General features: G+C 43.7%; 1 protein-coding gene and 1 pseudogene across 5 annotated transcripts in view; both read left to right on the top strand.

Moving 5' to 3' along the window:
- Nucleotides 1-24,090, top strand: part of HERC5 (HECT and RLD domain containing E3 ubiquitin protein ligase 5) — a 60,864-nt gene that overhangs the window by 27,434 nt on the left and 9,340 nt on the right. For all 4 annotated transcript variants that reach the window (XR_011378349.2, XM_051819569.3, XM_089303091.1 and 1 more), the window contains 6 exons: nt 6,774-6,887; nt 7,925-8,035; nt 10,197-10,367; nt 15,230-15,373; nt 15,956-16,122; nt 23,796-23,862. Coding sequence is in view for 3 of the 4 variants with exons in the window: in XM_051819569.3 (XP_051675529.2) it covers nt 6,774-6,887; nt 7,925-8,035; nt 10,197-10,367; nt 15,230-15,373; nt 15,956-16,122; nt 23,796-23,862 (774 nt within the window). In the remaining variant the exon portion in view is untranslated. The remainder of the gene's footprint in view (nt 1-6,773; nt 6,888-7,924; nt 8,036-10,196; nt 10,368-15,229; nt 15,374-15,955; nt 16,123-23,795; nt 23,863-24,090) is intronic.
- On the top strand, nt 12,851-13,922 carry LOC100340082 (biorientation of chromosomes in cell division protein 1 pseudogene; annotated as a pseudogene). Its single transcript, XR_016212408.1, has one exon. The product of XR_016212408.1 is annotated as a biorientation of chromosomes in cell division protein 1 pseudogene (transcript).

Genomic DNA, 24,090 nt, shown 5'->3' with positions numbered 1-24,090 from the left:
GTTGTTTGTAGTCCGTGGTTGGTTTGGTTTGGGAGTTAGGACATTCCTCTCTGGAAAAAAAGCATGCTCCTGAAACACTCTGGTAGCATTTCTTCTGGTCTTCCTGTGTTAGGAATGGGGTTTTGGTTTTCTTTTTTTTTTTTTCCTGGAATATTTATTTATTTTATTGATTTAAAAGGCAGAGTAACAGAGAGAGAGAGAGAGAGAGAAAGAGAGAGAGAGAGGAACAGACAGACATCTTCCATATGCTGGTTCACTCCCTAAGTGGCTACAACAGCAAGATCTGAGCCAAGCCAAAGCCAAGAGCCTGGAACTCCACCTAGGTTTCTCATTTGGGTGGCAGCATCTGAGCCATCTTCACTACCTATCCAGGAACTGGAGCAGGGAGTTGGATTGGAAGCAGACAGAACTCAGATTGTCACTCTGATGTTTGATGCAGGTGTGCAAGGTGACTTAACCCACTGTGCCATAATGCTGGTCCCCTGGATTTGGTTTTCATATCTGATTCTGGGATTGATAAATTGAGGCTGGGTGTGTGTTCCTTATGGTGTGCCAGTCCCTCTTCTGAAATGGCTGGGCCAGGTTCAGTTCCCTCCTGGAGATGATGAGAATTTCTGCTGCTCTGCATCTGATTTGAAAATTCCAAAAGTATTTTCAGTATGAAATGGTGCTGAATTATGGCTTCGTTGTATTTCCCTGTTCTAATGCCCCAGAGCATCTTGCATGTATATAATTGTAGCATTTGTTTCCTCTTCTATGAAGTGCCTATCCTTGACTATTGTTCACTTTACTTAGATGTTTGACTCGTTTTAGTGACTGTAGTTCTTTTCATAGCTTGTTTTTCACTCTTTGGTGTTTTCTGATGAAATCATATTTTTTTACCCAAAGATTTACTTTATTTATTTGAAAGAGTTACAGAGAGAGGTAGAGATAGAAAGAGAGAGATATCTTCCATCCACTGGTTCACTCCCCAAATGCTGCAACAGTTGGAGCTGAGCCGATCCGAAGCCAGCAGCCAGGAGCTTCTTTCGGGTCTCCCACGTGGGTACAGGGGCCCAAACATGTGGGCCATCCTCTTCTGCTTTCCCAGGTAGCATTAGCAGGGAATCAGATCAGAAGTGGAGCAGCTAGAACTCGAACTGGTGCCCATATGGGATACCAGCGCTGCAGGCCAGGGTTTAACCCACTGCACCACAGTGCTGGCCCCTGAAATCATATTTTTAATTTTAATGTACATAAATTTATCAGTCTGTCCATTTATTTTTTTTACTCCTGTGTTCCAGTTACAAACTTTTTTCACATCAGGGTTTTTAATGATTACTGCATGTTAGGGATCAGCAGTTTTTTCTGAAAAGAACCAGATCATAACTGCTTTCTACTTTGTGAGGTGTATGCTTTCTGTCTGTGTTCCAGTAAGACTTTGAAAAATAGCTGAGAGCTGGATTTGGTCCCTAAAACTACCCTTGGTAGTCTTCTAGGAGGATGGCCAGAGAAAGAAAACAGAGGCCCATGTAGCACGTTAGAATCTGTAATAGATTAGATATAGAAAGCTAGCTAACAAACCGCTCAGGAAGATAAAGTATACTGTGTCCCCCTGCCTTGACAAATGCACCTGCATGGTGATGGGCAAGGCTAGGGTCGAGTTCAGAAGTCTCAGGCTCCTTAAAGTTCTGCGCTGACAGGCAGCAGCTCCAATGGAGCCCTTCCCAGTCCTCTGCTCTTCATTTCCTACCTTGATCTTGCCTGCCCAGCAAGGGGTGTCATGTGCACGTATGTGGACACTTCTGTCCCACATGCAAGTTCATTCCACTTGCCACTGTGGGCACAGTGTAGCCAGCCTGGGACCTGGGAGGGTGCTAGTCTGTGACTCAGTCCCCTCTCAGAGACCAGGCCCGGGAAGGAGCCTGTGCAGGTCGTGGAAGCTGGGGCCATTTGATGAGGAAGTTCCGAGTCCTGGCTATCCAGAGGCCAGGCTGGCAGGGGATGTGTGGGCTGCAGTGAGCAGAGAGCGTTGGCACTGTGGGAAGGGGCTTGGCTGGAGGAGGGCTGCAGCAGGGACAATGAGATCACAGTCCTTGGTTGAGAATTTCAGCTTTGCTTTCACAATTTGGTATTTAATCCAATTGGAAATTTATTTTTCATATGCTAAACAGTGACACCTCACCATTTACCGACATGTTGCACTTTCCTCATTACAGGCAGTATAAATCTGTCCTAAGACAAATGCCTGTGGGTGGGGCACGTTGCTAGGTGGTCTTCTGCACATTGGTTATGTGTGCAGTCCCACGTTAATTTCGTGTGTCTGGGAAGTGAAGTACTCATCTGATTTTTAAAGTATGTCCTGGCTTTTTTGGGCATTTGGTTCTTCCCAATAAATTTTAGGATGTTAAGTTGCACACACATGTGCATGCACACACACACATATACACAGGAAGTTTGATTGGAGTTATACTGAAACTATTTCACTTTGGGGGAAACTGACATCTTCATTATTGTGAATTTAACAGTGTCTGTTTCTCCATTTATTGGGGTTTCATAAGGTTTTCTTACTTACTGTGAAAGTCTTAGATACATTAGTTATACATATCCCAAGATATTTCAGTTTTGTAGGTTATCGTAAAAGGTATTTTAAAAATCTTATCTGTTACTGGTTTATAGACATTCACTGGATTTTGGATATTGAGTCTTATATTCAGCAATTTTGCTAAATTCTTAGGCTATAGCTAGTAACTTACTTTTTGAATTTTCTATGTTTTCTTTCTTTTTTTTCAGACTTATTATATTTATTTGAAAGAGTTACAGATAGAGAGGCAGAGAGAAAGAGAGGTCTTCCATCTGCTGGTTCACTCCCTAAATGGCCACAATGGCTGGAGCTGTGCCATTCCAAAGCCAGGAGCCGCTGCAGCCGGCGCACCACGCTGAGCCAATCAGAAGCCAGGAGCCAGGAGCTTCTTTCAGGTCTCCCATGTGGGTTCAGGGGCCCGAGGACTTGGGCTATCTTCCACTGCTTTCCCCAGTGCATTAGCAGGGAGCTAGATTAGAAGTAGAGCAGCCAGGACTAGAATTGGCACCCATATGGGATGTTGGCACTGTAGGCCAGGGCTTTAACCTGCTGCACCACAGCGCCAGCCCTTATAATTTTTTTTTAACCAATCAAAACGTGGGAAAAAAAGTTCATGGAGGAACTGATGCTGTGGCATAGCAGGTTAAGCTACCATCTGCAACGCCAGCATCCCATATGGGTGGTTGGAGAACTGGCTGCTCCGCTTCTGATCCAGCTCCTTGCTTATCCACCTGGGAAAGCAGTGGACAGTGCCCGAGGGCTTGGTCCACTGCACCCACATGGGAGACCCAGATGAAACTCCTGGCTCTTGGCTTTGGCCTAGCCAAGCCCTGGCCATTGCAGCCATTTGGGGAGTGAATCAGTGGATGGAAGATCTCTGTCACTCTCTTTCACTCTTTTTGTAATTCTGACTTTCAAATAAATGAGTAAATTTTTTAAAAAAAAAAGGTCATGGAAAATGAAATTTAAGATGAGCTTAATTTGGTGAAATACACTTTTAAATTCATGCATGGGGGTATTAAAAATTCATGGAATACATGGAGGGAGGAAGATATGAGGAGAAGTATTATATTCTTAGAATGGTATCTATGAACCACATGGAATTTTTTTCATTGCTTTAATAAAAATAAGTACATAAAAACTATGCTATGAAAAACCAATGCATGAATTTGAAAACAGCAGCCCTGCAACACAGCATTGGTTTACCAACATGAAAAATAGAAGAAAGACTTGGCAAATGAATATTGCCATTGGTCAAACAGTCATTAAGTATTACTGGATCTGTCCGATATGTAGTATTGCCAAATAAGAAGCCTCATTCCTGATTAAGTGGAGCTGATAGCCATTATGATTTATTTTTCTGAAACTCACTTCTTTGAAGAGCTGGAGGCAAACCTGGGATCAAAAAGCCACTGTCTGGATTGGCCATTTGCCTCATGCACATCAGCCGATTACACAGTTACTTAGATTCCTTGACCATCAAACTCATATATAGAAGTAAGTTTTTTTTTTAAGATTTATTTATTTATTTGAAAGTCAGAGTTACACAGAGGGAGAAGGAGAGGGAGAGGGAAAAGGAGAGGAGGAGGAGGAGGAGGAGGAGGAGAGAGAGAGAGGTCTTCCATCTGCTGGTTCACTCCCCAGTTGGCCGCAATGGCTGGAGCTGAACCGATCTGAAGCCAAGAGCCAGTAGCTTCTTCCGGGTCTTCCACATGGGTGCAGGGTCCCAAGGACTTGGGTCATCTTCTGCTGCTTTCCCAGGCCATAGCAGAGAGCTGGATAGGAACTGGAGCAGCTGGGTCTCAAACCGGTACCCATATAGGATGCCGGCACTGCAGGTGGTGGCTTTACCCACTATACCACAATGCCGGCCCCTGGGTCTCATGTTGATGGGGGTAGGTGTACCTGTTATTTCTCTAATTTGAACAATCTGGACATTGTCTCTTTTTCCGCTGAAAAATTGAAGTTCAAGTTCACTAGGTTTGGCAGATGCTCTTCAGTAAAGCCACCTTCATTCAGTTAGTGTTTGACCTGATGATCCCATGTCTACTTAGAAAATTGGCAGTTTCTTAAGTATGCCAGTGATAGCTTTCCTGTATTCTAGTAGTTCTTAGTGTAATGTGACACCTAATTTATCACACAACTGAAGAAAAAAATCTACCATACTATTGAAAAGCAATGGTTATGCTTGACTGTTATTGAAGGTTTTGTATAAAAGAGAAGGAAGAATAAAAAAAATTTGTTTTGAAAAATTGAGAAATTTATGGAAGAGCTCAAGAAGAGTAGATTCCAGTGAGCTTTTGCCACTTTGAGAGTTGGGAGAAATGCTGATGCAGCCACAAAGAGCTCTTCAGGGGATCCTGCTCTGTCCTTTGACCCTAACAGAATATTTGATATTTATCAAAGCCCATACCTCAGAAGGGGGCCACAAGAGAACATGAGGACGAAGCACCCACTGCACTCACCATTTCGTGATTTTGGGGACCCTGAGCCTAATGGCAGTGCAAGGCCAGGGTCAGCAGGACCCTTGCCACAGGGGTGAAACAGCCTCACCATAATTGGTAGTTCCACTGGAAGGCAGGGATCATTTGGAGTTGCAGAGCCACTGGGAATATCACAAACTGTTGGTCTTATTGTACACAGGGAAGAAAAGTTTATAGAAAACCTTCTGAGAATTAGAATGGCAGGCAGGTGTATCCATATCCAGCTCAAATCCTGGTAGTCACTTGATGTCCCAAGTCTAGTTTCATGAATACTCAGGACCTTTACTGACTGATGCCAGGGTATTCATGTGTCACAGCAAATCCATCCATCTCATGAGACGGAGGGCTGAAAAGCTCCCACAGTTCATTGAAGGAATGTTCCGTGAGTAACTAAGCAGAGAGGACGTCTATAAGTGGTAGTTTGTTAAGCTCTGAAGAACAAACCATAAAGAATTAGGCCCTATGGAAAGCCAAGACACTGTGGCAAAAAAAATGACCTAAATCAAAGATCTCTGTGAGTGAGATCCCAGTGGAAAAAACGGGCCATCAAAGAAGGAGGTACCTTTCTCTGAAGGGAGGAAATTTCTTCCACTATGATTATGGTCTTGTATAAATAAGGTCGGAGTTTGTGAACTCGAGGCTTCCATAGCCTTGGCAGCTCATGACAAGAGCCTCGGGTGATTACTGACATTATAAATAAGAGTGTCAATTATGGCCAGCGCCACGGCTCGCTAGGCTAATCCTTCACGTGTGGCGCCGGCACCCCTGGTTCTAGTCCCGGTTGGGGCGCTGGATTCTGTCCCAGTTACTCCTCTTCCAGTCCAGCTCTCTGCTGTGGCCTGGGAAGGTAGTGGAGGATGGCCCAAGTGCTTGGGCCCTGCACCCGCATGGGAGACCAGGAGGAAGCACCTGGCTCCTGGCTTTGGATCAGCGCAGTGCTCCAGCCGTAGTGGCCATTTGTGGGGTGAACTAATGGAAGGAAGACCTTTCTCTCTGTCTCTCGCTTTGTCTCTCTCTCTCTCTCACTGTCTAACTCTGCCTGGAAAAAAAAAAAAAAGAGTGTCAATTGTTAAATTAACAACAGGAGTCACTGTGCACTTACTCCCCATGTAGGATCTCTCTCCTTAGTGTGTTGTACTTTGTGAATTAACGGTAAAACTAGTATTCAATACTTTATATTTTGTGTGTCTGTGTGGGTGCAATCTGTTGAAATCTTTACTTAGTAAATACTAAGTTGATCTTCTATATATAAAGATAATTAAAAATGAATATTAATGAAGAATGGGATGGGAGAGGAAGTAGGGGATGGGATGGTTTGCGGGTGGGAGGGAGGTTATGGGGGGAAAAGCCACTATAATCCAAAAGTTGTACTTTCAAAATTTATATTTAATAAATAAAAGTGAAAAAAAAAGAATTAGGCCCTGAGGTACTTTGGATTCATATTATGTTGATTTTTGTCCCTTGGACTTAAAATTCTCTGAAGTTTTCATATGAATTGAGAGTATCTAGAAGTTTATCATTTTATCATTAGTCTCCCTTATTGAATCTTAGGTATTCTTTAATATCCATGGAAATTTGGGGTTTTGGCAGTGGAGGAGGTGTTGAACAGAATTTTATTCTGGTCACTAAAAGTGTTTAATTTACTGTTTTCCTCTGATAACCTAATATTCTTTGAGAAAAATTGTCATTAAATATGAAACTTTCTCATAAGTCACATTTTATTTCAGGTAAATCAGACTAAGTGTCTTGTGCCTGAAGAAGTGTTCGTAGTGGATGAACTCTTAGACTGGCTCAACTTTTATGGAGAAGCATACGGAAGGTGCTCTGGGAAAACGAACTTGGTAAGCATTGCATTTACAGGGGGATATTGATAATCCAGAAGTTAAAATGGGCCTTTCTGCTGTAACTTTCAACATGAGTTTCTTAAAATCCTTGCATTCTGCAGAATTACACAATAGAGGCCATAGGGCATAAGGGAAAAGCAAGAATCCTCAAAACCTGTGTGATTTTATAGCCAGAGTCCTGGCAGAAAAGTGTCTGATACCCAGGGATCGACCAGGCAGTCAGCTCATAGCGCTACGAGCATGTGAAAATGCATGAAAGGAAGACTGGTAACACTGAGACAGCCCAGATGGATGTGAGCTCTGATGGACTCCAGGTCACCACGGGAGGCAGTGTGACTCCCCCGGAGCTAAGAGCCAGCAAGGGAGGGCTGCTGCTCTGGGAAGGGTGGCCTGGGGGTGGCAGTGCTGTTTCATTTTCTTTTCTTTTTATTTACTTATTTTGTTTGCATACATTTCATAAATACACCTTTAGGAATATAGTAATTCTTCCCATCGTACTCACATTCCCACCCTTCCTTCTCTTCCCTCTCCTTTTCCCAATCTTGTTTACTACCAAGGGCTATTTTTCATTTTCTAAAATATAGTTCAAGGGCTCCTCTTGCCAGTGCAGCAGCTGACTGAGGAGTTTTTCCTTTCTCCAAAGACTATAACTCTTTCTCCATCTAGCACATCAGCCCCTGCCCAGCAACAACCCTGTGTGAGCTCACCAGCTATCCACATTTTATCAGCCTCCCTCTTACCAGGCGCAGGTGAGCTCATTCCCACTGCAGAAGCTCAGGTGGCAGCAGAACTCTTTTGGAAGGTGTCCAGAATTTATTATTGCTAAGTTAAATAGGCACTGAAAACACGAGGTTTATATACCTTTCATTGATACTTACTAAACACACTTTCTTCTACTAGTACTACTGACCAGCATTTTGGATTGCTTTGTCTGGAGTTCTGAGTCCTTAAACTGTCAGGGATTTAAGACTACAAGGTAAGATCTAAGATTTCTCTGTCCTGTAATTTATAATAGTTGTCATTTCCATTTTTAGGAAACTTCAGCAGAGGAACAGCGTTGTGTTTCATTCAGTGACTTTTCATTTGTCTTTAATACTCTGACAAAAATTAAACTGCTATATGCAGACTCACTTTTAAAAATTCAGGTATGTATACATATTTGCCTTCATTAACATAAACCCCATGATAAATACCTTTGTAAGCATGCTGCACTTGGGGAGTGATAAGGGAGCTGCCCACTGTGAGACCAGTGATTGTGGCATTTAGGAGCTCAGACTCTAATGCAGGCAGGGCGGATGGTCATCATTTGGGCTGGCTCAGCCTTGAGATGTATCAGGGCCTCAGTTGTGCAGGCTGGAGCTGGGCCAGCAGGCCCTGTGCTAGAGTTTGTGCTTGAAGTTGGCATCTGCATCCTCCCATCTTCTGAGTAGGACTAGAGAGGGATAATAAAGTTGGGCTTGGTTAGGACAAGGCCATTACTTGCAGAGATGCAGTCAAATGAAAAAAACATCAGGGAGAGAGGGTTCTTGAAGGTAGGACCACTATAAATGACTGGTGCTCTGTGATGGTGCCATAATAAAGGTTTGTAAAATGTTCCCCTCTTCGTGTACTACTGTTGCAGGACAATGAGGGTGATCTCAGTTCTTGTCTCAGATCAAAGAATTTCTACTCAGACAGGGACACTGAGCAAAGTGAAGTTTATTGAAAATGAGAAACCCGTCCCAATAGTCAGGAGGCTGACTCCAAAGGAGGAGTTGCCAGAGAAGGTTACAAGTGCTGACTCTTTTATATACAAAATGGCTCTCTCTGATTGGCCACTTTCTGAGAAGTGAGTATAGATTTAACCAATCAGAGGAGGGGCAGAAGAACAACCAATCGGAACTGAAAGTGTATGCTAGTGAGGCATGCTACATGAACCAGTCAGGGAACTGACTTTGGAGTAGCCTGTTTTGCTCAGAAGTGTACAAAATGCTTATTCACTTCTGTTCCACAGACTCAGCTACATCTGAAGGTTACTCCTCACATGATGTATTTTTTCTTTCTTTTCCAGGGACCCTTGGAGTCCCTATCACTACTGTGTCCAGCTGAGGGGGTTCTTTTTGTCAGTGTGTACAACAGGTGGTTTTTAACTTAAAATGGAACAATTGAAAATGCCTAGGAAGATATATCTGATGATCCCTACCTCACTGATTTTTTTATGAGGTTTAAATGTGTTGATGTTGGTGAAGCATTTGAAGTGGTACATAGTACAAAGTACCTAAAAGTGTTCTCTGTACTTACCACTTTTACATACAGAAAAAAAAGATACAATAACTTTTTTTTTTTTTTTTTGACAGGCAGAGTTAGACAGTGAGAGAGAGACAGAGAGAAAGCTCCTCCTTCCGTTGGTTCACCCTCCAAATGGCCGCTATGGCTGGTGCACTAGGGCCGGCATTGCACTGATCCGAAGCCAGGAACCAGGTGCTTCCTCCTGGTCTCCTATGCGGGTGCAGGACCCAAGCACTTGGGTCATCCTCCACTGCCCTCCCGGGCCACAGAGAGAGCTGGACTGGAGGAGGAGCAACTGGGACAGCGCCCCAACCAGGACTAGAACCTGGAGTACCGGCGCCCGCAGGCAGAGGATTAGCCAAGTGAGCCGCAGTGCTGGCCAATAACTTTGTTTTGCTTTAACTCTTGAAACCTTTTAAAACAGGCTTCTGGTGATAATTTTACAAAACTGCTGTTTGAATGCTCTTTGTTCTGCTGAGAGGTCAGCCTTTCATGGCCTCAGATTATCATGAACATTCTGTGTGTGTCTGTCTCCTCTCTCCATCCCTTGTATATGCGCTCTGTAGATGAAACGGCCCATTCAATCCCTTGTCTAGACTTTCTCCTCAGATGGGATCTCTTTGGAGAGGCCTCTCCCTCCTGGATTCTTCCTGCAATCTGCTTCCTTTCTAAGACCTGAGCTTCTGACTGAGAATTTCAGTTCCGTGCCCTGTTCCTATAGATTTCCGTCACTCTCTTAGGCTGCTATGATCAGTGACTTTGGTCACTGAAGCACAGTTGCGTTTCCAAGAAAAAGTGGCCCAGGGGAACCCATAGTTGGGCCTTTGCTGCCCATCCAGGTGGCTGCACACAGTATTATGTTCTGCAGGTCCCGCGTCTCCTGTGCTTCACGAGAGAAAATACCGATGGGTTAGCCACCCCCAGGCATCTGCCCCGAATGTGACGTGTGCTTTCAAATGGAGCTGGTTACTCTGATATACCAGGTTTCTACTGATAGGGCAAATGGCAAGAACAAAGTGACACATTTCTGTATTCTAGGAGAAGAGAATCCGAGCGCATATAAGATTGGCAAGATTTGTTGAAGGGGAGGAGTTAGAGCCGGCTTTTCTGCCCACCTTTAACCTAAGAGTCCGGAGGAGCCACTTGATCGAGGATGTTTTGAATCAGCTCAGTCGGTTTGAGAATGAAGACCTGAGGAAGGAGTTGTGGGTAAAGTATATTTCTCACTCTCGATTTTGCTGCTGAAGGTTCTCATGGAGAGGAAATAATCTCCCTTTGCTACAGAGGGGTCTGCTTGGGGGTCTAATTCCCTAGTTAGTCTTTTTTTTTTTAAGAAAAAAATGTGTGGGGGGGGCAGCATTGTGACAGAGCAGATGTATCTACCACCTGTGTCACTAGCATCCCATATGGGTGCTGATTCATGTCCTCAGTGCTCCAATTCTGATCCAGCTCCCTGCTAATGTCCTGGGAAAGCAGCTGAGGATGGGCCAAGTCCTTTTCCCTGCCACCCACCTAGGAGACACAGATGAAGCTCCAGGCTTTGGCCTGGCCCAAACTTGGCTGTTGTGGCCATCTGGGGAGGGAGCCAACAGATAGAAATTTCTCTCTCTCTCTCTCTCTTTCTCTCTCTGTGTGTGTGTGTGTGTGTGTGAGAGAGAGAGAGAAAGAGAGAGAGAGAGATTTTCAAAGAAAATAAAATCTTTGAAGAAAAAATTTTAATTTCTTTGAGAGATACAGAGAGCTCCCATGTATGGGTTCATTCCCCAGGTGGCCAGGGCTAGGCAGGAGGCTGAGTCTGGAGCTAGGAATGCAATCTAGGTCCTTCAGTTGGGTGACAAGAGCCCAATACTTCAGCCATCACCACTGCCTCCCAGAGTCTGCTTGGCAGGAAACTGGAATCAGGATATGGAACCAGAAATTGTACCAGGCACTGATGTGGAACACAGGCAAGGCCCTGGTGCCTCCCTAGTTACCTTAAATTTGGCATGGTAGCTATGGACACCCAGTATGTTTGGGCTAAGAAGCAGCAGGCTCAAGGGTGGTTCTCCTCCCACCCTGGTCTGGGAGGAGGTCCAGTCCCATCTGAGGTCTTCCTTAGCCTGGCTAGTCACCACCTTGCAAGAGTTCAGAGAGATGGGCTTGATTCCAAGGAGTAGTAAAGCCTACTTCTGCTCTCGAGCAGAACCCAAGGTGTTTTGTAGAAGAGGAGGCATCCCCTTTCTTAACTGCACAGTTGTTCTGGTATTTAATGCAGATGGAACTGTGTTCTGAACATTTCTAGATGGTTTTTTATATAATTACCATATGACTTGTCTTACTAAGATATTTGTTATAGAATTATAATGATTAGTAGATTTATTGACTGCTTTCTTTGTACTTAGAAATGTTGTCTTACACTTGTCTAACTCTTTCAACACTATATGGTAGGTTTTGTTTTTCCCTCCTGTTAACATGTAGAGAAACTGAGGCACAGAACAATGAGGTAACTTATCCCAAGAACACACAGCCACGAAATATCACAGCTAGAATTTGGGCCCAGTCATCAGGCACTAGATTTTCTACTTAAGACAAATACAGATTGCTCTGATAATATTGATTTGAGTAGTTTTGATGGGAGATTTTAGTTTATCACTAATTCTACTCAGATTAAAGGAAGATTGACTTTACTAAAGCTCAGAATACTGTTTGAAAAGTATGGTTGTATTAGTAGTTTGCTATTAGAGTTAGCCTTTCCACGTGTTTGCACAGAAATGATGTTATAACTAATGAATGCAACATGTGCTCGTTAAGCCATCCACTCAGTTATTTTAGCTCCACTTTGATTCATTCTTTTTTAAAATTCAGGTCGCATTCATTGAGCATTTCTAATTTTCTAGATTCTTCATGAGGCCTTTTGCATGTGTTATCCCATTTAATCTTTCTGTTAATTTTGTGGGGGAAAGCTGATGCTTTTGTAAGATCAGGCAACTTATCCAGAGGAAAGAGAAGCATATGGATTTGATAGTTGGTCCTAAGAGAAAGACTGGAAATATTTCACTTAGTTTTGAAACTTGCTTCTCTGGGGAATGAAGGAGGCACCCCTCCAAAGAAAGAAGCTAGCAAGAAGAGCTCCAGGGAGTGTTAGAGGCAGCCAGATGGAAGTGTAGGCTAGGCTATGAAATGAGCACCTGTCAATCAGGAGGGAGAATAGAATGGGTGGGAAGGCTAAATGTTTACAAGGAATGGAGCAAACAGGGAAAGAGCAGGGAGCAGGGACATCTTAGAATGTCAGGATGAGATGCAACAAAAAGTAGAGACAGAAGTAGAAGCCTGAATCATGTTTTGTAAGAGAAAGCATAGGAGAAGAGTGCCAGAAAAAGGAAGTGGTCAGGAGTGTGGAGTGAGTTAGAGAAAATCGGGAAGATGCAATGAGAAAAAGTACCTGGGACTGTGGATTCACAACTTCTTGGTCCTCTTGGAGGACCCACCGCTGGAGGAGTGGGCAGGCATGCATTCTCTGAAGTTTGGCTCCCACAGTGAAAGGAGCCAGTGCTGTCTGTGTTGGAGACAGGGTGTTGCGATTTTCTTTTCTTCTAAGGATAAGGGAGATCTTAACACATCTGTGAATTGAAGTGAAAGATTCCAAGGAGAGGGATGATGGAGCAGGAAACTGAAGGAGAAAGGAGGGGTATGTTTTCAGCAGAGAGTGAACAGCCACAGCAACAAATACCATATGTATACCCTGCTTTTTCAGATTTTTGGGAAATTCTAATCTTTTTATTTCCTTCAGTTTATTTTCATTATATTTAATGAAACTAGTAAGTATGAAAGTAATGCGACCTGCCCCACAATGCAATGGGAAAGGTGACGCCATCGGGAGCGCGCCGGGACCGCCGTGGGCGGTTTCTGCAGTCTCCACAGCTTGGGAACCTGCCTGCTCTGCCGTTGCCCTCGCCACCTACGCCGCCACCATTATTGCCACCACTATTACCATCCCCGCTGCTGCCTCCTTGGCGCCGCCCTCCTCCGCGTCTGCCTCCAATCCCACACACTTCACGCTCTCTGTCGCGTGTTTGGCATCCTCCACGGGCCTTGGGCGCAGGCATGGCGGACAGCGGCGGCGGCGGCGGGGGAACGTGCGCGGTGGGCGGCCGAGGAGCAGGCCACGCCTCTACCGGGCCGCGACGGGTGCGGCTGGGGCCGGCGGGAGCGGCGGCCCCATCTACCCGGCCTCGTTGCCTCGCAGCTCATCGCCCTCATTGTGGAGCAGCTCAAGAGCCGAGGTCTCTTTGACAGCTTCCGCCGGGACTGCCTGGCGGGACTTGCCTGGACACCAAGTCAGCCTACCAAAACCTGAGGCAGAAAGTGGATAATTTCGTGTCCATGCATCTGGATAAGCAAGAGTGGAATCCTACAGTGAACAAGAACCAGTTGCGGAATGGCCTGAGGCAGAGTGTGGTTCAGTCAGGGATGTTGGAAGCTGGGGTAGACAGATTATCTCAGGTGGTGGATCCAAAATTAAACCACTTCAGACCCCAGATTGAACGAGCAATACATGAGTTCTTGGCAGCCCAGAAGAAAGAAGTGGTGCCGGCGCCCCCTCTAGAGCCTGAGAGCCAGGAGCCTCCAGCTCCAAACCGAGACGCCTCCTGAGAATGTGCCTGACACCGTTTGAAAGCTCCATTTAATTCTGGTGAAGGAGTGGATTCAGTTACATAAAAGAACAACTTCCAAAAGGAGATGGGCCACACTCACCAGTGATCTCCTGATTTCTGCCTTGACTGGGGCAGCGTCCGGATGAAAGAGGGAGCTGTCGGCAGTCAGGGAGTTGACTGTGTGCCCCTGCATTGCGCTGCCATTGGCCCAGCTGTACACGATTCTGACACACAGGAGGCGCTACAGAGATGTAAAGAAACACTACAGCAACCTCGGTTGCCCTGAAGCAAACTTGCACACTTGAACACGGAGACTTGTGCGTGGGTTTTAGGGTTTGCACTCTGGGATAAACAAAAGCTGCAGTGAGTGAGCATGACCAGTCCCAAAGATAACGTCAAAGGATAATGGCAGGCCGGCGCTGCGGCTCACTAGGCTAATCCTCCGCCTTGCGGCGCCGGCACACCGGGTTCTAGTCCCGGTCGGGGCGCCGGATTCTGTCCCGGTTGCCCCTCTTCCAGTCCAGCTCTCTGCTATGGCCAGGGAGTGCAGTGGAGGATGGCCCAAGTGCTTGGGCCCTGCACCCCATGGGAGACCAGGATAAGTACCTGGCTCCTGCCATCGGATCAGCGCGGTGCACCCGGCCGCAGTGCACTGGCTGCGGCAGCCATTGGAGGGTGACCAACAGCAAAAGGAAGACCTTTCTCTCTGTCTCTCTCTCTCACTGTCCACTCTGCCTGTCCAAAAAAAAAAAAAGAAAAAGAAAAAGAAAAAAGAAAAAAAAAAAAAGATAATGGCAGTGCAGGTTACCTGGGAGCAGGTATTTGGTGGTGCTTTACTTGGTGTCTTTGAGTCTCTGAGTTGCAAACTAGAATGTACAAAGCATTAGCACCAAATAGCTTTAAAGTTATTGTGACTTGTATGTCAGTCCTCTAGCCAGTTTCCTTTGCCTTGTACAAGATGACAACATGGAATCCTAGAATGTGTGTAGAAGTTCAGACGGGGTGGGGGAAACGGTTGCAGGCTCTCCACCCAGGGCATCTTCCTGTCCTACAGGGCCTGGTGAGTCTTGGGTGTTCATCTTATTCTCCCGGTTGTTTTTTAGAAAACTGAATGATCAATAAGTGGTATAAGTTTTATAATAAAATAATTTGCTACTAAAAAAAAAAGAAAGTAATGCCAGTTGAGGTCAATTCAGTTAGATTCCTGGCAGAAATCCATGTAGTCACACCACCTTGCTGTTGTATAAATGGGAAAGTTGTTTAAATTCTGGAAGTTTCGCTGCTCTCACAGAGTTAGTGGAATGGTGATACAGGAAGATGCTTACCACAGTGCTTACGAAATACTTGGGTCCCTGGTTAGTGCCCACTGTTGCTGATATCAAGGGACTCATAATGTGGAGCCCTGGAAGTGAGACCATGTTTGCTGTGTTTGCTCAGGTTTCATTCACTGGAGAGATTGGGTACGGCTTTAGAGGAGTCATGACAGAGTTCTTCTACTGTCTGTTTGAAGAGATGACCCGGCCAGAATATGGGATGTTCATGTACCCTGAAGAGGCTTCCTTCATGTGGTTTCCTGCCAAGGTAAGTCCTTTGTTTTTTGCTTGTGCTGTTTCGTGAAGACAAAATGATTGGATATCATGGAAAATTAGGTTTAGACCATTTCACATTAGGAGCGGAGTTGTTGACGTAATTGTAGAGTTAATCTTCAAATTTGACACATTTATTGTTAGATGGACTCCTTGTCTCCTTGTTGCTTGGGTTCCCATGTCTGCCCTCACAGGAGAACCCAATAAATGTACAAACAATGTGCAAGGTTCAAAAATGAACCCTTCCTTTCTCAGGTACACATTCTTTGTTTCAGGTTCTGTTTTTCTTGATGAACTTAAAAAGGCAGAGGCCTTTTTAAAAAAACGTGCAAAACAAGTTTTTAAGGATTGTTGAGCCTTGTACATCACTATTCCTATTATGCTTTTAGTAACGAAACCTATAGCAGGGATTTAAATTGGCCTCATGGCCAAGTATAAAGTCTAAATACTCTTATCTTGGGTTTTCCTGGTATTAATTTAGATTTGATTTTGTGAAAAGGGAGAAAGGTGTTACTAACATTCCATTGTTCTGATAAAAAAAATCATGATATTTTAAGATTTGTTTTCCCCTTTTCAGCCTAAGTTTGAGGAGAAGAGGTACTTCTTCTTTGGGATCCTCTGTGGACTCTCCCTGTTCAATTGCAATGTTGCCAACCTCTCTTTCCCACTGGCGCTATTTAAGAAACTTTTGGACCAGAAGCCATCATTGGAAGACTTGAAGGAACTCAGTCCTGTTTTGGGAAAGTAAGTAACATAGTTCCATTTTTAGAATTCTAAGATATATTTTGTTAAAATATTAAAAACAAATGCTTCAATAATACATTCATGTTCAATAGTAATATTTTAAGTACTTTAAACCAATTTCAACTTTGGCAAAAATTGTTGGATAATATTTCATTTTCTAAAATTAAGAAGAGTGGATTGTTCCCATGATTAGTGCTGAGTGCTTATGTTAAGCTTTGAACTTTTTCTGTGTAGAAGCCGTCATAGATAGAGCATAGGTATACAAAGTACTTCAGAAAATGGGAAAATGATATTACTAGGTAAATTTATTTTAGGACTGGTGCTGTGGCACAGCAAATTAAGCTGCTGCCTGCATTGTGGGCATCGCATATGAGCCCAGTTCGAGTCCTGGCTGCTCATCTTCCTAGCTCCCTGATAATGTACCTGTGAAGGAAAGTCCTAGTGCTTGGGCTCCTGCCACCCACATGGGAGACCCAGATGGAGTTCCTGGCCCCTGACTTCAGCCTGGCCCATCTTTGGCCATTGCAGGCATTTGGGGAGTGAACCAGCAGATCAAAGATCTCTGTCTTGCCTCTCTCTCTGAATCTCCCTTTCAAATAAATAAGTAAGTGAATCTTTAAAAATAAGTTGTATTTTGGTGTAAAAATTTTTGAAATTCATAATTTTCATAATATGCATTTGTCATTAACTTTTTGAGGACCCCCTTATATGTATGTATTTCAAAAACTTTTTGCAGCAAGATAACTAAGCTTTTAATTCCATTTTCCATGGAATTTTCTGAGTACCTTCATATGTTGGTGCAAAATATGCTAGTGATGTTTACATTGAATTTTGTTTCATACCGTCTGTTGTTGCATGTCACCTTTAAGGTAGAAACTTATTTCTAAGTTAACACACAAACCAATACTTCCTAAAAAAATGAGCAACGTATATTATAGAAAGGATTACTAACCCTGCTATGCAAAGCATTCCTGTACATCCATAAGAAAAACTGATAAAGTATCCAAGAAGGCAACCCACAAAAGAAGCAGTAGCAATTGTGCTTAAATAAGATGCTCCAACTCACCAGTGCTCATGCAGTGCATGAGCCGCTGATTGATCCTTCATTGTGTCACTGCTTTGAAGAATAAATGCTACCAGGTGTTAGCAAGGATTTGAGAAAAGGCTCATCCTAATTTCTTTTTTTTTTAAGATTTATTTTTTTATTTGAAAGTCAGAGTTAAACAGAGAGAGGAGAGGCAGAGAGAGAGAGGTCTTCCATCTGCTGGTTCACTCCCCAATTGGCCACAATGGCTGGAGATGCACCAATCCGAAGCCAGGAGCCAGGAGCTTCTGAGTCTTCCAGGACTTGGGCCATCTTCTACTGCTTTCCCAGGCCATAGCAGAGAGCTGGATCTGAAGAGAAACAGCCGGGACTCAAACCGGTGCCCATATGGGATGCTGGCACTGCAGGCGGCAGCTTTAGCTGCTACACCACAGCTCTGGCCCCTTATCCTAATTTCAAGTGTTGCAGTAGAAGTGTGAATTGACCTTTTCAGAGAACAATATAGCAGTATGTGTCAAAATAAAAAAATATGGGAACAAGCATTTGGCTCAGTGGTTAAGAAGCTTGCATCCCTTATTGGAGTGCCTGGGTTCAAGTCCCAGCTCTGCTCTGATTTCAGCTGCCTAATGTATGCCCTGGGAGACAGCAAGTGAGCAGTAAACAGGTAGGCAGATCCTGCCACTCATTTAGGAGAGTCAGCTTGAGTTCCAGGCTCTTGACTTCAGCCTCTCCCAGTCACAGCTGTTGTGGACATTTGGGGAATAAATCAGTGGATGGAAGTTCTGTCTGTCTTTGTCTCTGTGTCTCTCTGTCCTTTCCTCTTTCTTTCCTTCTCTTTCTCTACTTCTCAAACAAAAGGTAAATAAGCAAAAAAGAAATCTTACTAATTAAAAATATGTTTGCCAAATCATGGAAATCATCTGAGTAGGTGACCAATACAAGGAATTACATGATCATTTAGATTAAAGGTTACAAAGAATTTAATAAAATTCAGCATCAAGAGATTAAAAAATCAACTATTAAAAGATAATTAAAAACAGTGATTTGCTTATTTAGATCAAGATTGTCTAAAAGGAATGTACAACAAACTACTTACTACAGTATCACTGAAGATGTTTTCCCTGTAACTCCACCAAGACAAAGATACCTCTAGCCCTCTTTGACGTTATACTGGGGCTGTATTCAGGGAAATAAAATAATAAATATAAGACAAAAAATCAATATTCTGTGAAAATAAGAAATGATGTGAACCCCTTTAAAGCAAGACTATTGAAGAGACTTTGAAATTCCTGTTGTTTTGAGAGGATGCACTTGCAAATCTTTGGGGTCTGGCCTTAATTTCATTTGTTAAATGAGCACTGGATGAGAGAATTCACTGGGTCTGTACAAGTTTGTCTTGTATCCTATGTGTATACTGTTTGTTATATCTGAGTGAAATTTCAGAGTCTTCCCAACTCCTATAAGAGGAGTTTTCAGAAAATTCATTGAGTGTGCATGTTATTTTTAATTCAATTTCCTACAAACTTTTTGAAATATTGTGTAGAGTGAGCCAGGGAGTCCCTGACCATCACTGGCTTTTAAAGAATAAAATATGAGGCCGGCGCTGCGGCTCACTAGGCTAATCCTCCGCCTAGCGGCGCCGGCACACCGGGTTCTAGTCCCGGTCGGGGCGCTGGATTCTGTCCCGGTTGCCCCTCTTCCAGGCCAGCCCTCTGCTGTGGCCAGGGAGTGCAGTGGAGGATGGCCCAGGTGCTTGGGCCCTGCACCCCATGGGAGACCAGGAAAAAGCACCTGGCTCCTGGCTCCTGCCATTGGATCAGCGCAGTGCGCCAGCCGCAGCGCGCCGGCCGCGGCGGCCATTGGAGGGTGAACCAACGGCTAAAGGAAGACCTTTCTCTCTGTCTCTCTCTCTCACTGTCCACTCTGCCTGTCCAAAAAAAAAAAAAAAAAAAGAATAAAATATGCATCAAATTTTCCCAGAAACAAACAAACAAACAAAAATATGTTTGCCCTCTTTTGACCCAGCTGGTCTACTTCTATACATGTCACATTCCGAAATTTCAGTCCTGCAAGCATTTAAGTATGCTAATGTATATTATATTATGATTCATAATAAATAAAGAATACATTAATGTTCCTTAATTAGAGAATCGTACATTTTTGGTATATACCAGTGGAGCACTATAGAGATATTTTTTAAAGAATGAAAACAGTAATATAATCTTATTATCCCAATTTTCCAGATGAAGAAACTGAAACAGGTTAGGTAACTTGCCCAAGGCACCATAGTGGCAGAAACATGATTTTAACACAGCCTGACTTCAGAGTCCAGTGTTTTGTTTCATTTTTAAAATGTATTTATTAATTTATTTATCTGTCTATATATATGTCTGTCAGAAAGGCAGAGTTACAGAGAGTTCTTCCATCTGCTGGTTTACTCTCCAAATGGCCTCAATGACTAGGATTGGGCCAGGCCAAAGACAAGAGCTTCTTCTGAGTCTCCCATGTGTGTGGCAGGGACCCAAGCACTTGGGCCATCCCTGGTTTCCCATTAGCAGTGAGTTGGATTAGAAGTGTACTAGCAGGACACAAACTGGCACCCATATGGGATGCCAGCATTGCAGCAGTGGCTTAACTCACTACTCCACAGCACCAGCCCCCAGAATCCAATTGTTATTCATTATGCTAATTTTACTAGTCAGACAAGGAGAAAAGCATCAAAACCACAAGATTTGGAAAAGGAGATAATTTTTTTTATTGAAAATATTGAAGGTGAATCAAATAGTCCTTGTACCTAAGATGGCTTTATGAACTTAACACACACAAACTGAGTAAACAAAAATATATTTAAATCTCTGAGTGTGTATCACTATTTCTGAAACTTTACAGGTCTTGAGATTCTCTTAAAATGATTGAAGACTACAAAGAGTTTTACTTGTGTATTGGTTACACCTGTCAATATTTACAGTATTTGAAATTTAAGGTGAAATTGTTTAAACATAGGAATATATAAACACTCATTTTGTTAGCTATCAGAATGTTCCACAATATCATATAGCCTCTGGAAAATTCTGTGTGTTTGTGACAAAATGCAAAAAAAAAAAGTCCAGTAACATCTGAGTAAGGTAAAAATAGTTTTGATCTCATGAGCCCCTGGAAGAGCTCTCAGGATTCCTAGGAGTTGCTGGCCTGGACTATACACACTAAGAATCACCTAACTTTGTAGTTAGAAAAACTCTGGTTTTAATCTCAGCAGGCTGTGTATTAAACTTGACAAGCTGGTTCTAAAATTTATGTGAATGAGTAAAGAGCCTAGAATAGCTAGAAATAGTTCTTAAGGCAAATAAGGATGGAGAGTTTGGCCTACTAGGCATGAAGAATTACTAGAAGGCTGTATTGATAGGACTGTTTTCCAGAGTCACAAAAGAGCTCAGAACTTGACGTGTATTGTTAGAGGTGGCATATTAAATGGAGCCGGAAAGAAAATCATCCACTTAAAAAAAAAAAGTAAATCATTGCTTTATGCAACACACAAAGATCAACTCCACATGGATGAAGGCCTTAAATATGAAATGTGTGTTGATAAACATGGGGACGAATAGCTTTCTCACTTCTGGAATTTCTCAAGTGAAGATGGATGAATTTAACTGCTCTAAGATTAAGGAACTCTGTCAGAAGACACTGTTCAGACTTTGAGGATGGTAGAGGAAGGGGAGAGGGGAGGTGCTGTGGGTGGATCCCAGTGCTCATTATTAAGAGGTGGGCCTGTAGGAAGGATTAGGTCATGAGGAGACTCCACGAATGGATTAAGGCCCTCATGAGAGAAGCCTGGGGGAGCTGGTTCCTCCCTCTGTCACATGAGGGCACAGAGAGGGCACCAGCTGTAAGGAATGGGCCCTCATGGGACCTTGAACCCATCGGCTCTTGATCTTGGACTTTCTAGCCTCCATACTGTACGCAATAAACTTCTGTTGTTTTTAAATTGCTTACCAGCAGCCCGAAGATATACAAACAGAAATTGGTACTGGGAGGTAAGGTGTTGCTGTAGCAAATACCTGACGGTGTAGAAGCAGCTTTGGAACCGGGTAATGGATAGGGGCTACGTGAGTTTTGAAGTGCATGTGAGGAAAAACAGGCTTACAAATGGACTGAAAAGGGCAGCTCTCAGAAGAGGCTCAGAAGAGGAGAGCTGTAGAGAGACCTCAGTCGTCTTAGAAATTACACAGGTAGTCATGACCAGGGAAAGCCGGCAGGAATGTGCGCTGTAAAGGCCGTTCCCATGAGGTCTGAGTGCAAGTGAGATGTTACAGGAAACTGGAGGAAGGGCAACCCCTGTTGTACAGTGGCAAGAAACTTGGTAAACTATACGTCCTAGTGTTTGAAAGTTAGAACTGGTGAGTGATGGACTAGGACTTATGGTGGACGAAATCTAAGCAGAGTCTTGAAGGAGGGACATGGCTTTCTCAAAGAAGAAAAGTAATTTGAAGATGAAACTTACCATCAAGACAGATGCAGAAGTTAGATTTGGACAGTTCTCAGCCTGGCCCTGGTGGAAAGAACGGAATAGTGTTCATGCAAGGACAAGAGTGTAGCCAAGCAGTCTTTGAAAGAGACATCAGTAAGGCAGGTGGAGCCTGGTGCAGTCCATCAATACGATGCAAGGACAACCTCAGAAGCATTTCAGAGATTGTGGGGCTGCCAGTGCTGTCACAAGTCCACAGTGCCAAGGCCTGGGGGATAGAATTATGTCAAAAGGGCCTTGTGCCCTGTGAAACCTTAGTGCTGATGCGTGGCACTGCTTTAACTCTGCTTCCCACTTTCTGTTGCCGTGCTCCTCGGCCAGCCTGGGGGTGGATCTGGTGGCCACCCCTCTGGAGTAAAAAGGGGGGCCTAGGGGGACTCAGGTAGTGCCATCTCTGCTGGTATGCAGAGCATATGAGCTGCTTTCTCCTCGATTTCAAAGGATGCCCTGTAGAGCCTTTGGGGCCCAGGCAGAAAGCTGCCAAGGGAGAGAGCCTCCCCTAAGACCCCAGAACAGTAGAGCCACCAGTGTGCAGCTGCAGTCTTATCCATGGGCACACAACTCCAACCAGTGAGAGCTGGGGTGTGGGTTGGGCCTAGCAAAGCCATGCTCGCAGGGCTGCCCAGGGTTGGGTCTCCAGCCCCAGCCCTCGTGTGTCTGGACAGGGTGGGACGCTGAGTTGCAGAAGATAATTCTCAAACCTTAGGATTTAAATGTTTGTCTTTTTGGTTTTGTTTTTGTTTTTGTTTTTGTTTTTTTTTTTTTTTTTTTTTTTTTTTTTTTACTTACTTGGGACCCTCCTTTCTTACTTCTTACCTTTCAAATAGGAATGTCTTTTATAGCCCTGTTCTGAAAGCATTTTGTTTATTTCCTCCCAAGAAAAATAATGAATAAACATCACTGATTATATCACAGTATAGCAGTAAAAGTCCATTAAGAAAAAGTCCACTTGAATTTCATCCTCTCCCAAAGACCTTTGCCAGAGACTTATATCGCTGTGCAGAGTTAACCAAGTCCTTACAAACTGTACCTCTATCACTTGCATAGTTTTCAGGCTGCACATATCTCACTGTAGTTGTAGGTAAAACTTGGATCAGTGTATCTCACCTACGGTCTCAGGGGTTATCGTCAGTAATGTCTTAGTTTCAACCTCATATATCCCCTATGCCGACAACATTAGGGGCCGCTTGTATGTTTGTTGAATGAAGGAACAAGTGAAGGATCAAACAGTACAGTATGAGACATACTACTTTAAAGTGAGTATAAAGCACCATAGGACAACAGGAGGGAAGTAAAGAGTGGCTGCAGTCCATTTGATAAAGCTTCTGTTCTCACAGATATCTTCAACAAGGTAGTTACATTTCAGATCTGTCTTGAGCATGTTGGTATGGATTGGGACAAGAGTTACAGAAAAGGTCCAGTGACCCAAGCAATCCTCAGATTTCCCATGGGATACCTCATACTTAATGACACCTATTTGTTTAATAAATAAAGTTAAGAAGCTTCAATAAACCCAGCACTGTGTCAGTAAATATGCTGTCACTCCTTTTTTATTGTTCAAAATTTGTTTTGGAGGCAGAGAGCTCCCATCTGTTGGTTCTCTCTGCAAATCCCTGCAACAGCCCACTGCTGGCATTAAAGCTGGATTCTAGAACTCAGTCCAGGTCTCCCACATGGGTGGCAGAAACCAAGTTGCCTGAGCCATCACCACTGCATGCCAGGGTCTGCATGAGCAGGAAGCTGGAATCAAGCTGGAACCAGGAATCAAATCCAAGTATTCTATTGTGAGGTGTGGACATCTTAACACATAAGTGAAGTACGAGGCTAAAGGCCTGCCCCATTCATTTTCTGACACAAACCTGGGTAACTCACTGAGTTAGGAAGTTAGAGTCTAAGGAAGAGAGCTGTGGAATTGGAAGTAAGTATCCTAAACCATACACTGGAGTGTGGACCTGTATAGGCTGTCAGTACACAGAAATAGACTGTGAACTGTGCCTGACTTCTTGTCTTCAGAATAGCTATCTGTGCACTTGACATTTATTTTAGATGGTGTATCTACTAAGCACGATTATTGCCCTTTTAAAAACAAAATTATTTGTCGTTTAGGAGTTTAGAAGTACTTCTGGATAATGAAAGCAGTGACTTTGAAGAACTATTTTACATCCATTTTAATGTGAGTAACATAAACCAGGTAACAGGTGCATTTTGGTCTGACCAACCCTCTGTACTCGCCTAAACATGTCACCTTTGACTTAAAGCAAAACAAAAACACTTCTGAATTAGGCTAGTGGAAAAGGTTTATTTCTCCATTTTTTAATGAGCTGATTTAGACGGGGTAGGGAGCACCCAGCCTACAAGCCGTATAAGGCCTATGAAATCATTTGGTCTGGCCCTGCCAAGG

The sequence above is a fragment of the Oryctolagus cuniculus genome, chromosome 8 (genome assembly GCF_051225735.1).
Source record: "Oryctolagus cuniculus isolate XC-2025 breed Fujian yellow rabbit chromosome 8, ASM5122573v1, whole genome shotgun sequence".
NCBI lineage: Eukaryota > Metazoa > Chordata > Mammalia > Lagomorpha > Leporidae > Oryctolagus > Oryctolagus cuniculus.
This window is presented reverse-complemented; position numbering and strand designations above follow the sequence as displayed.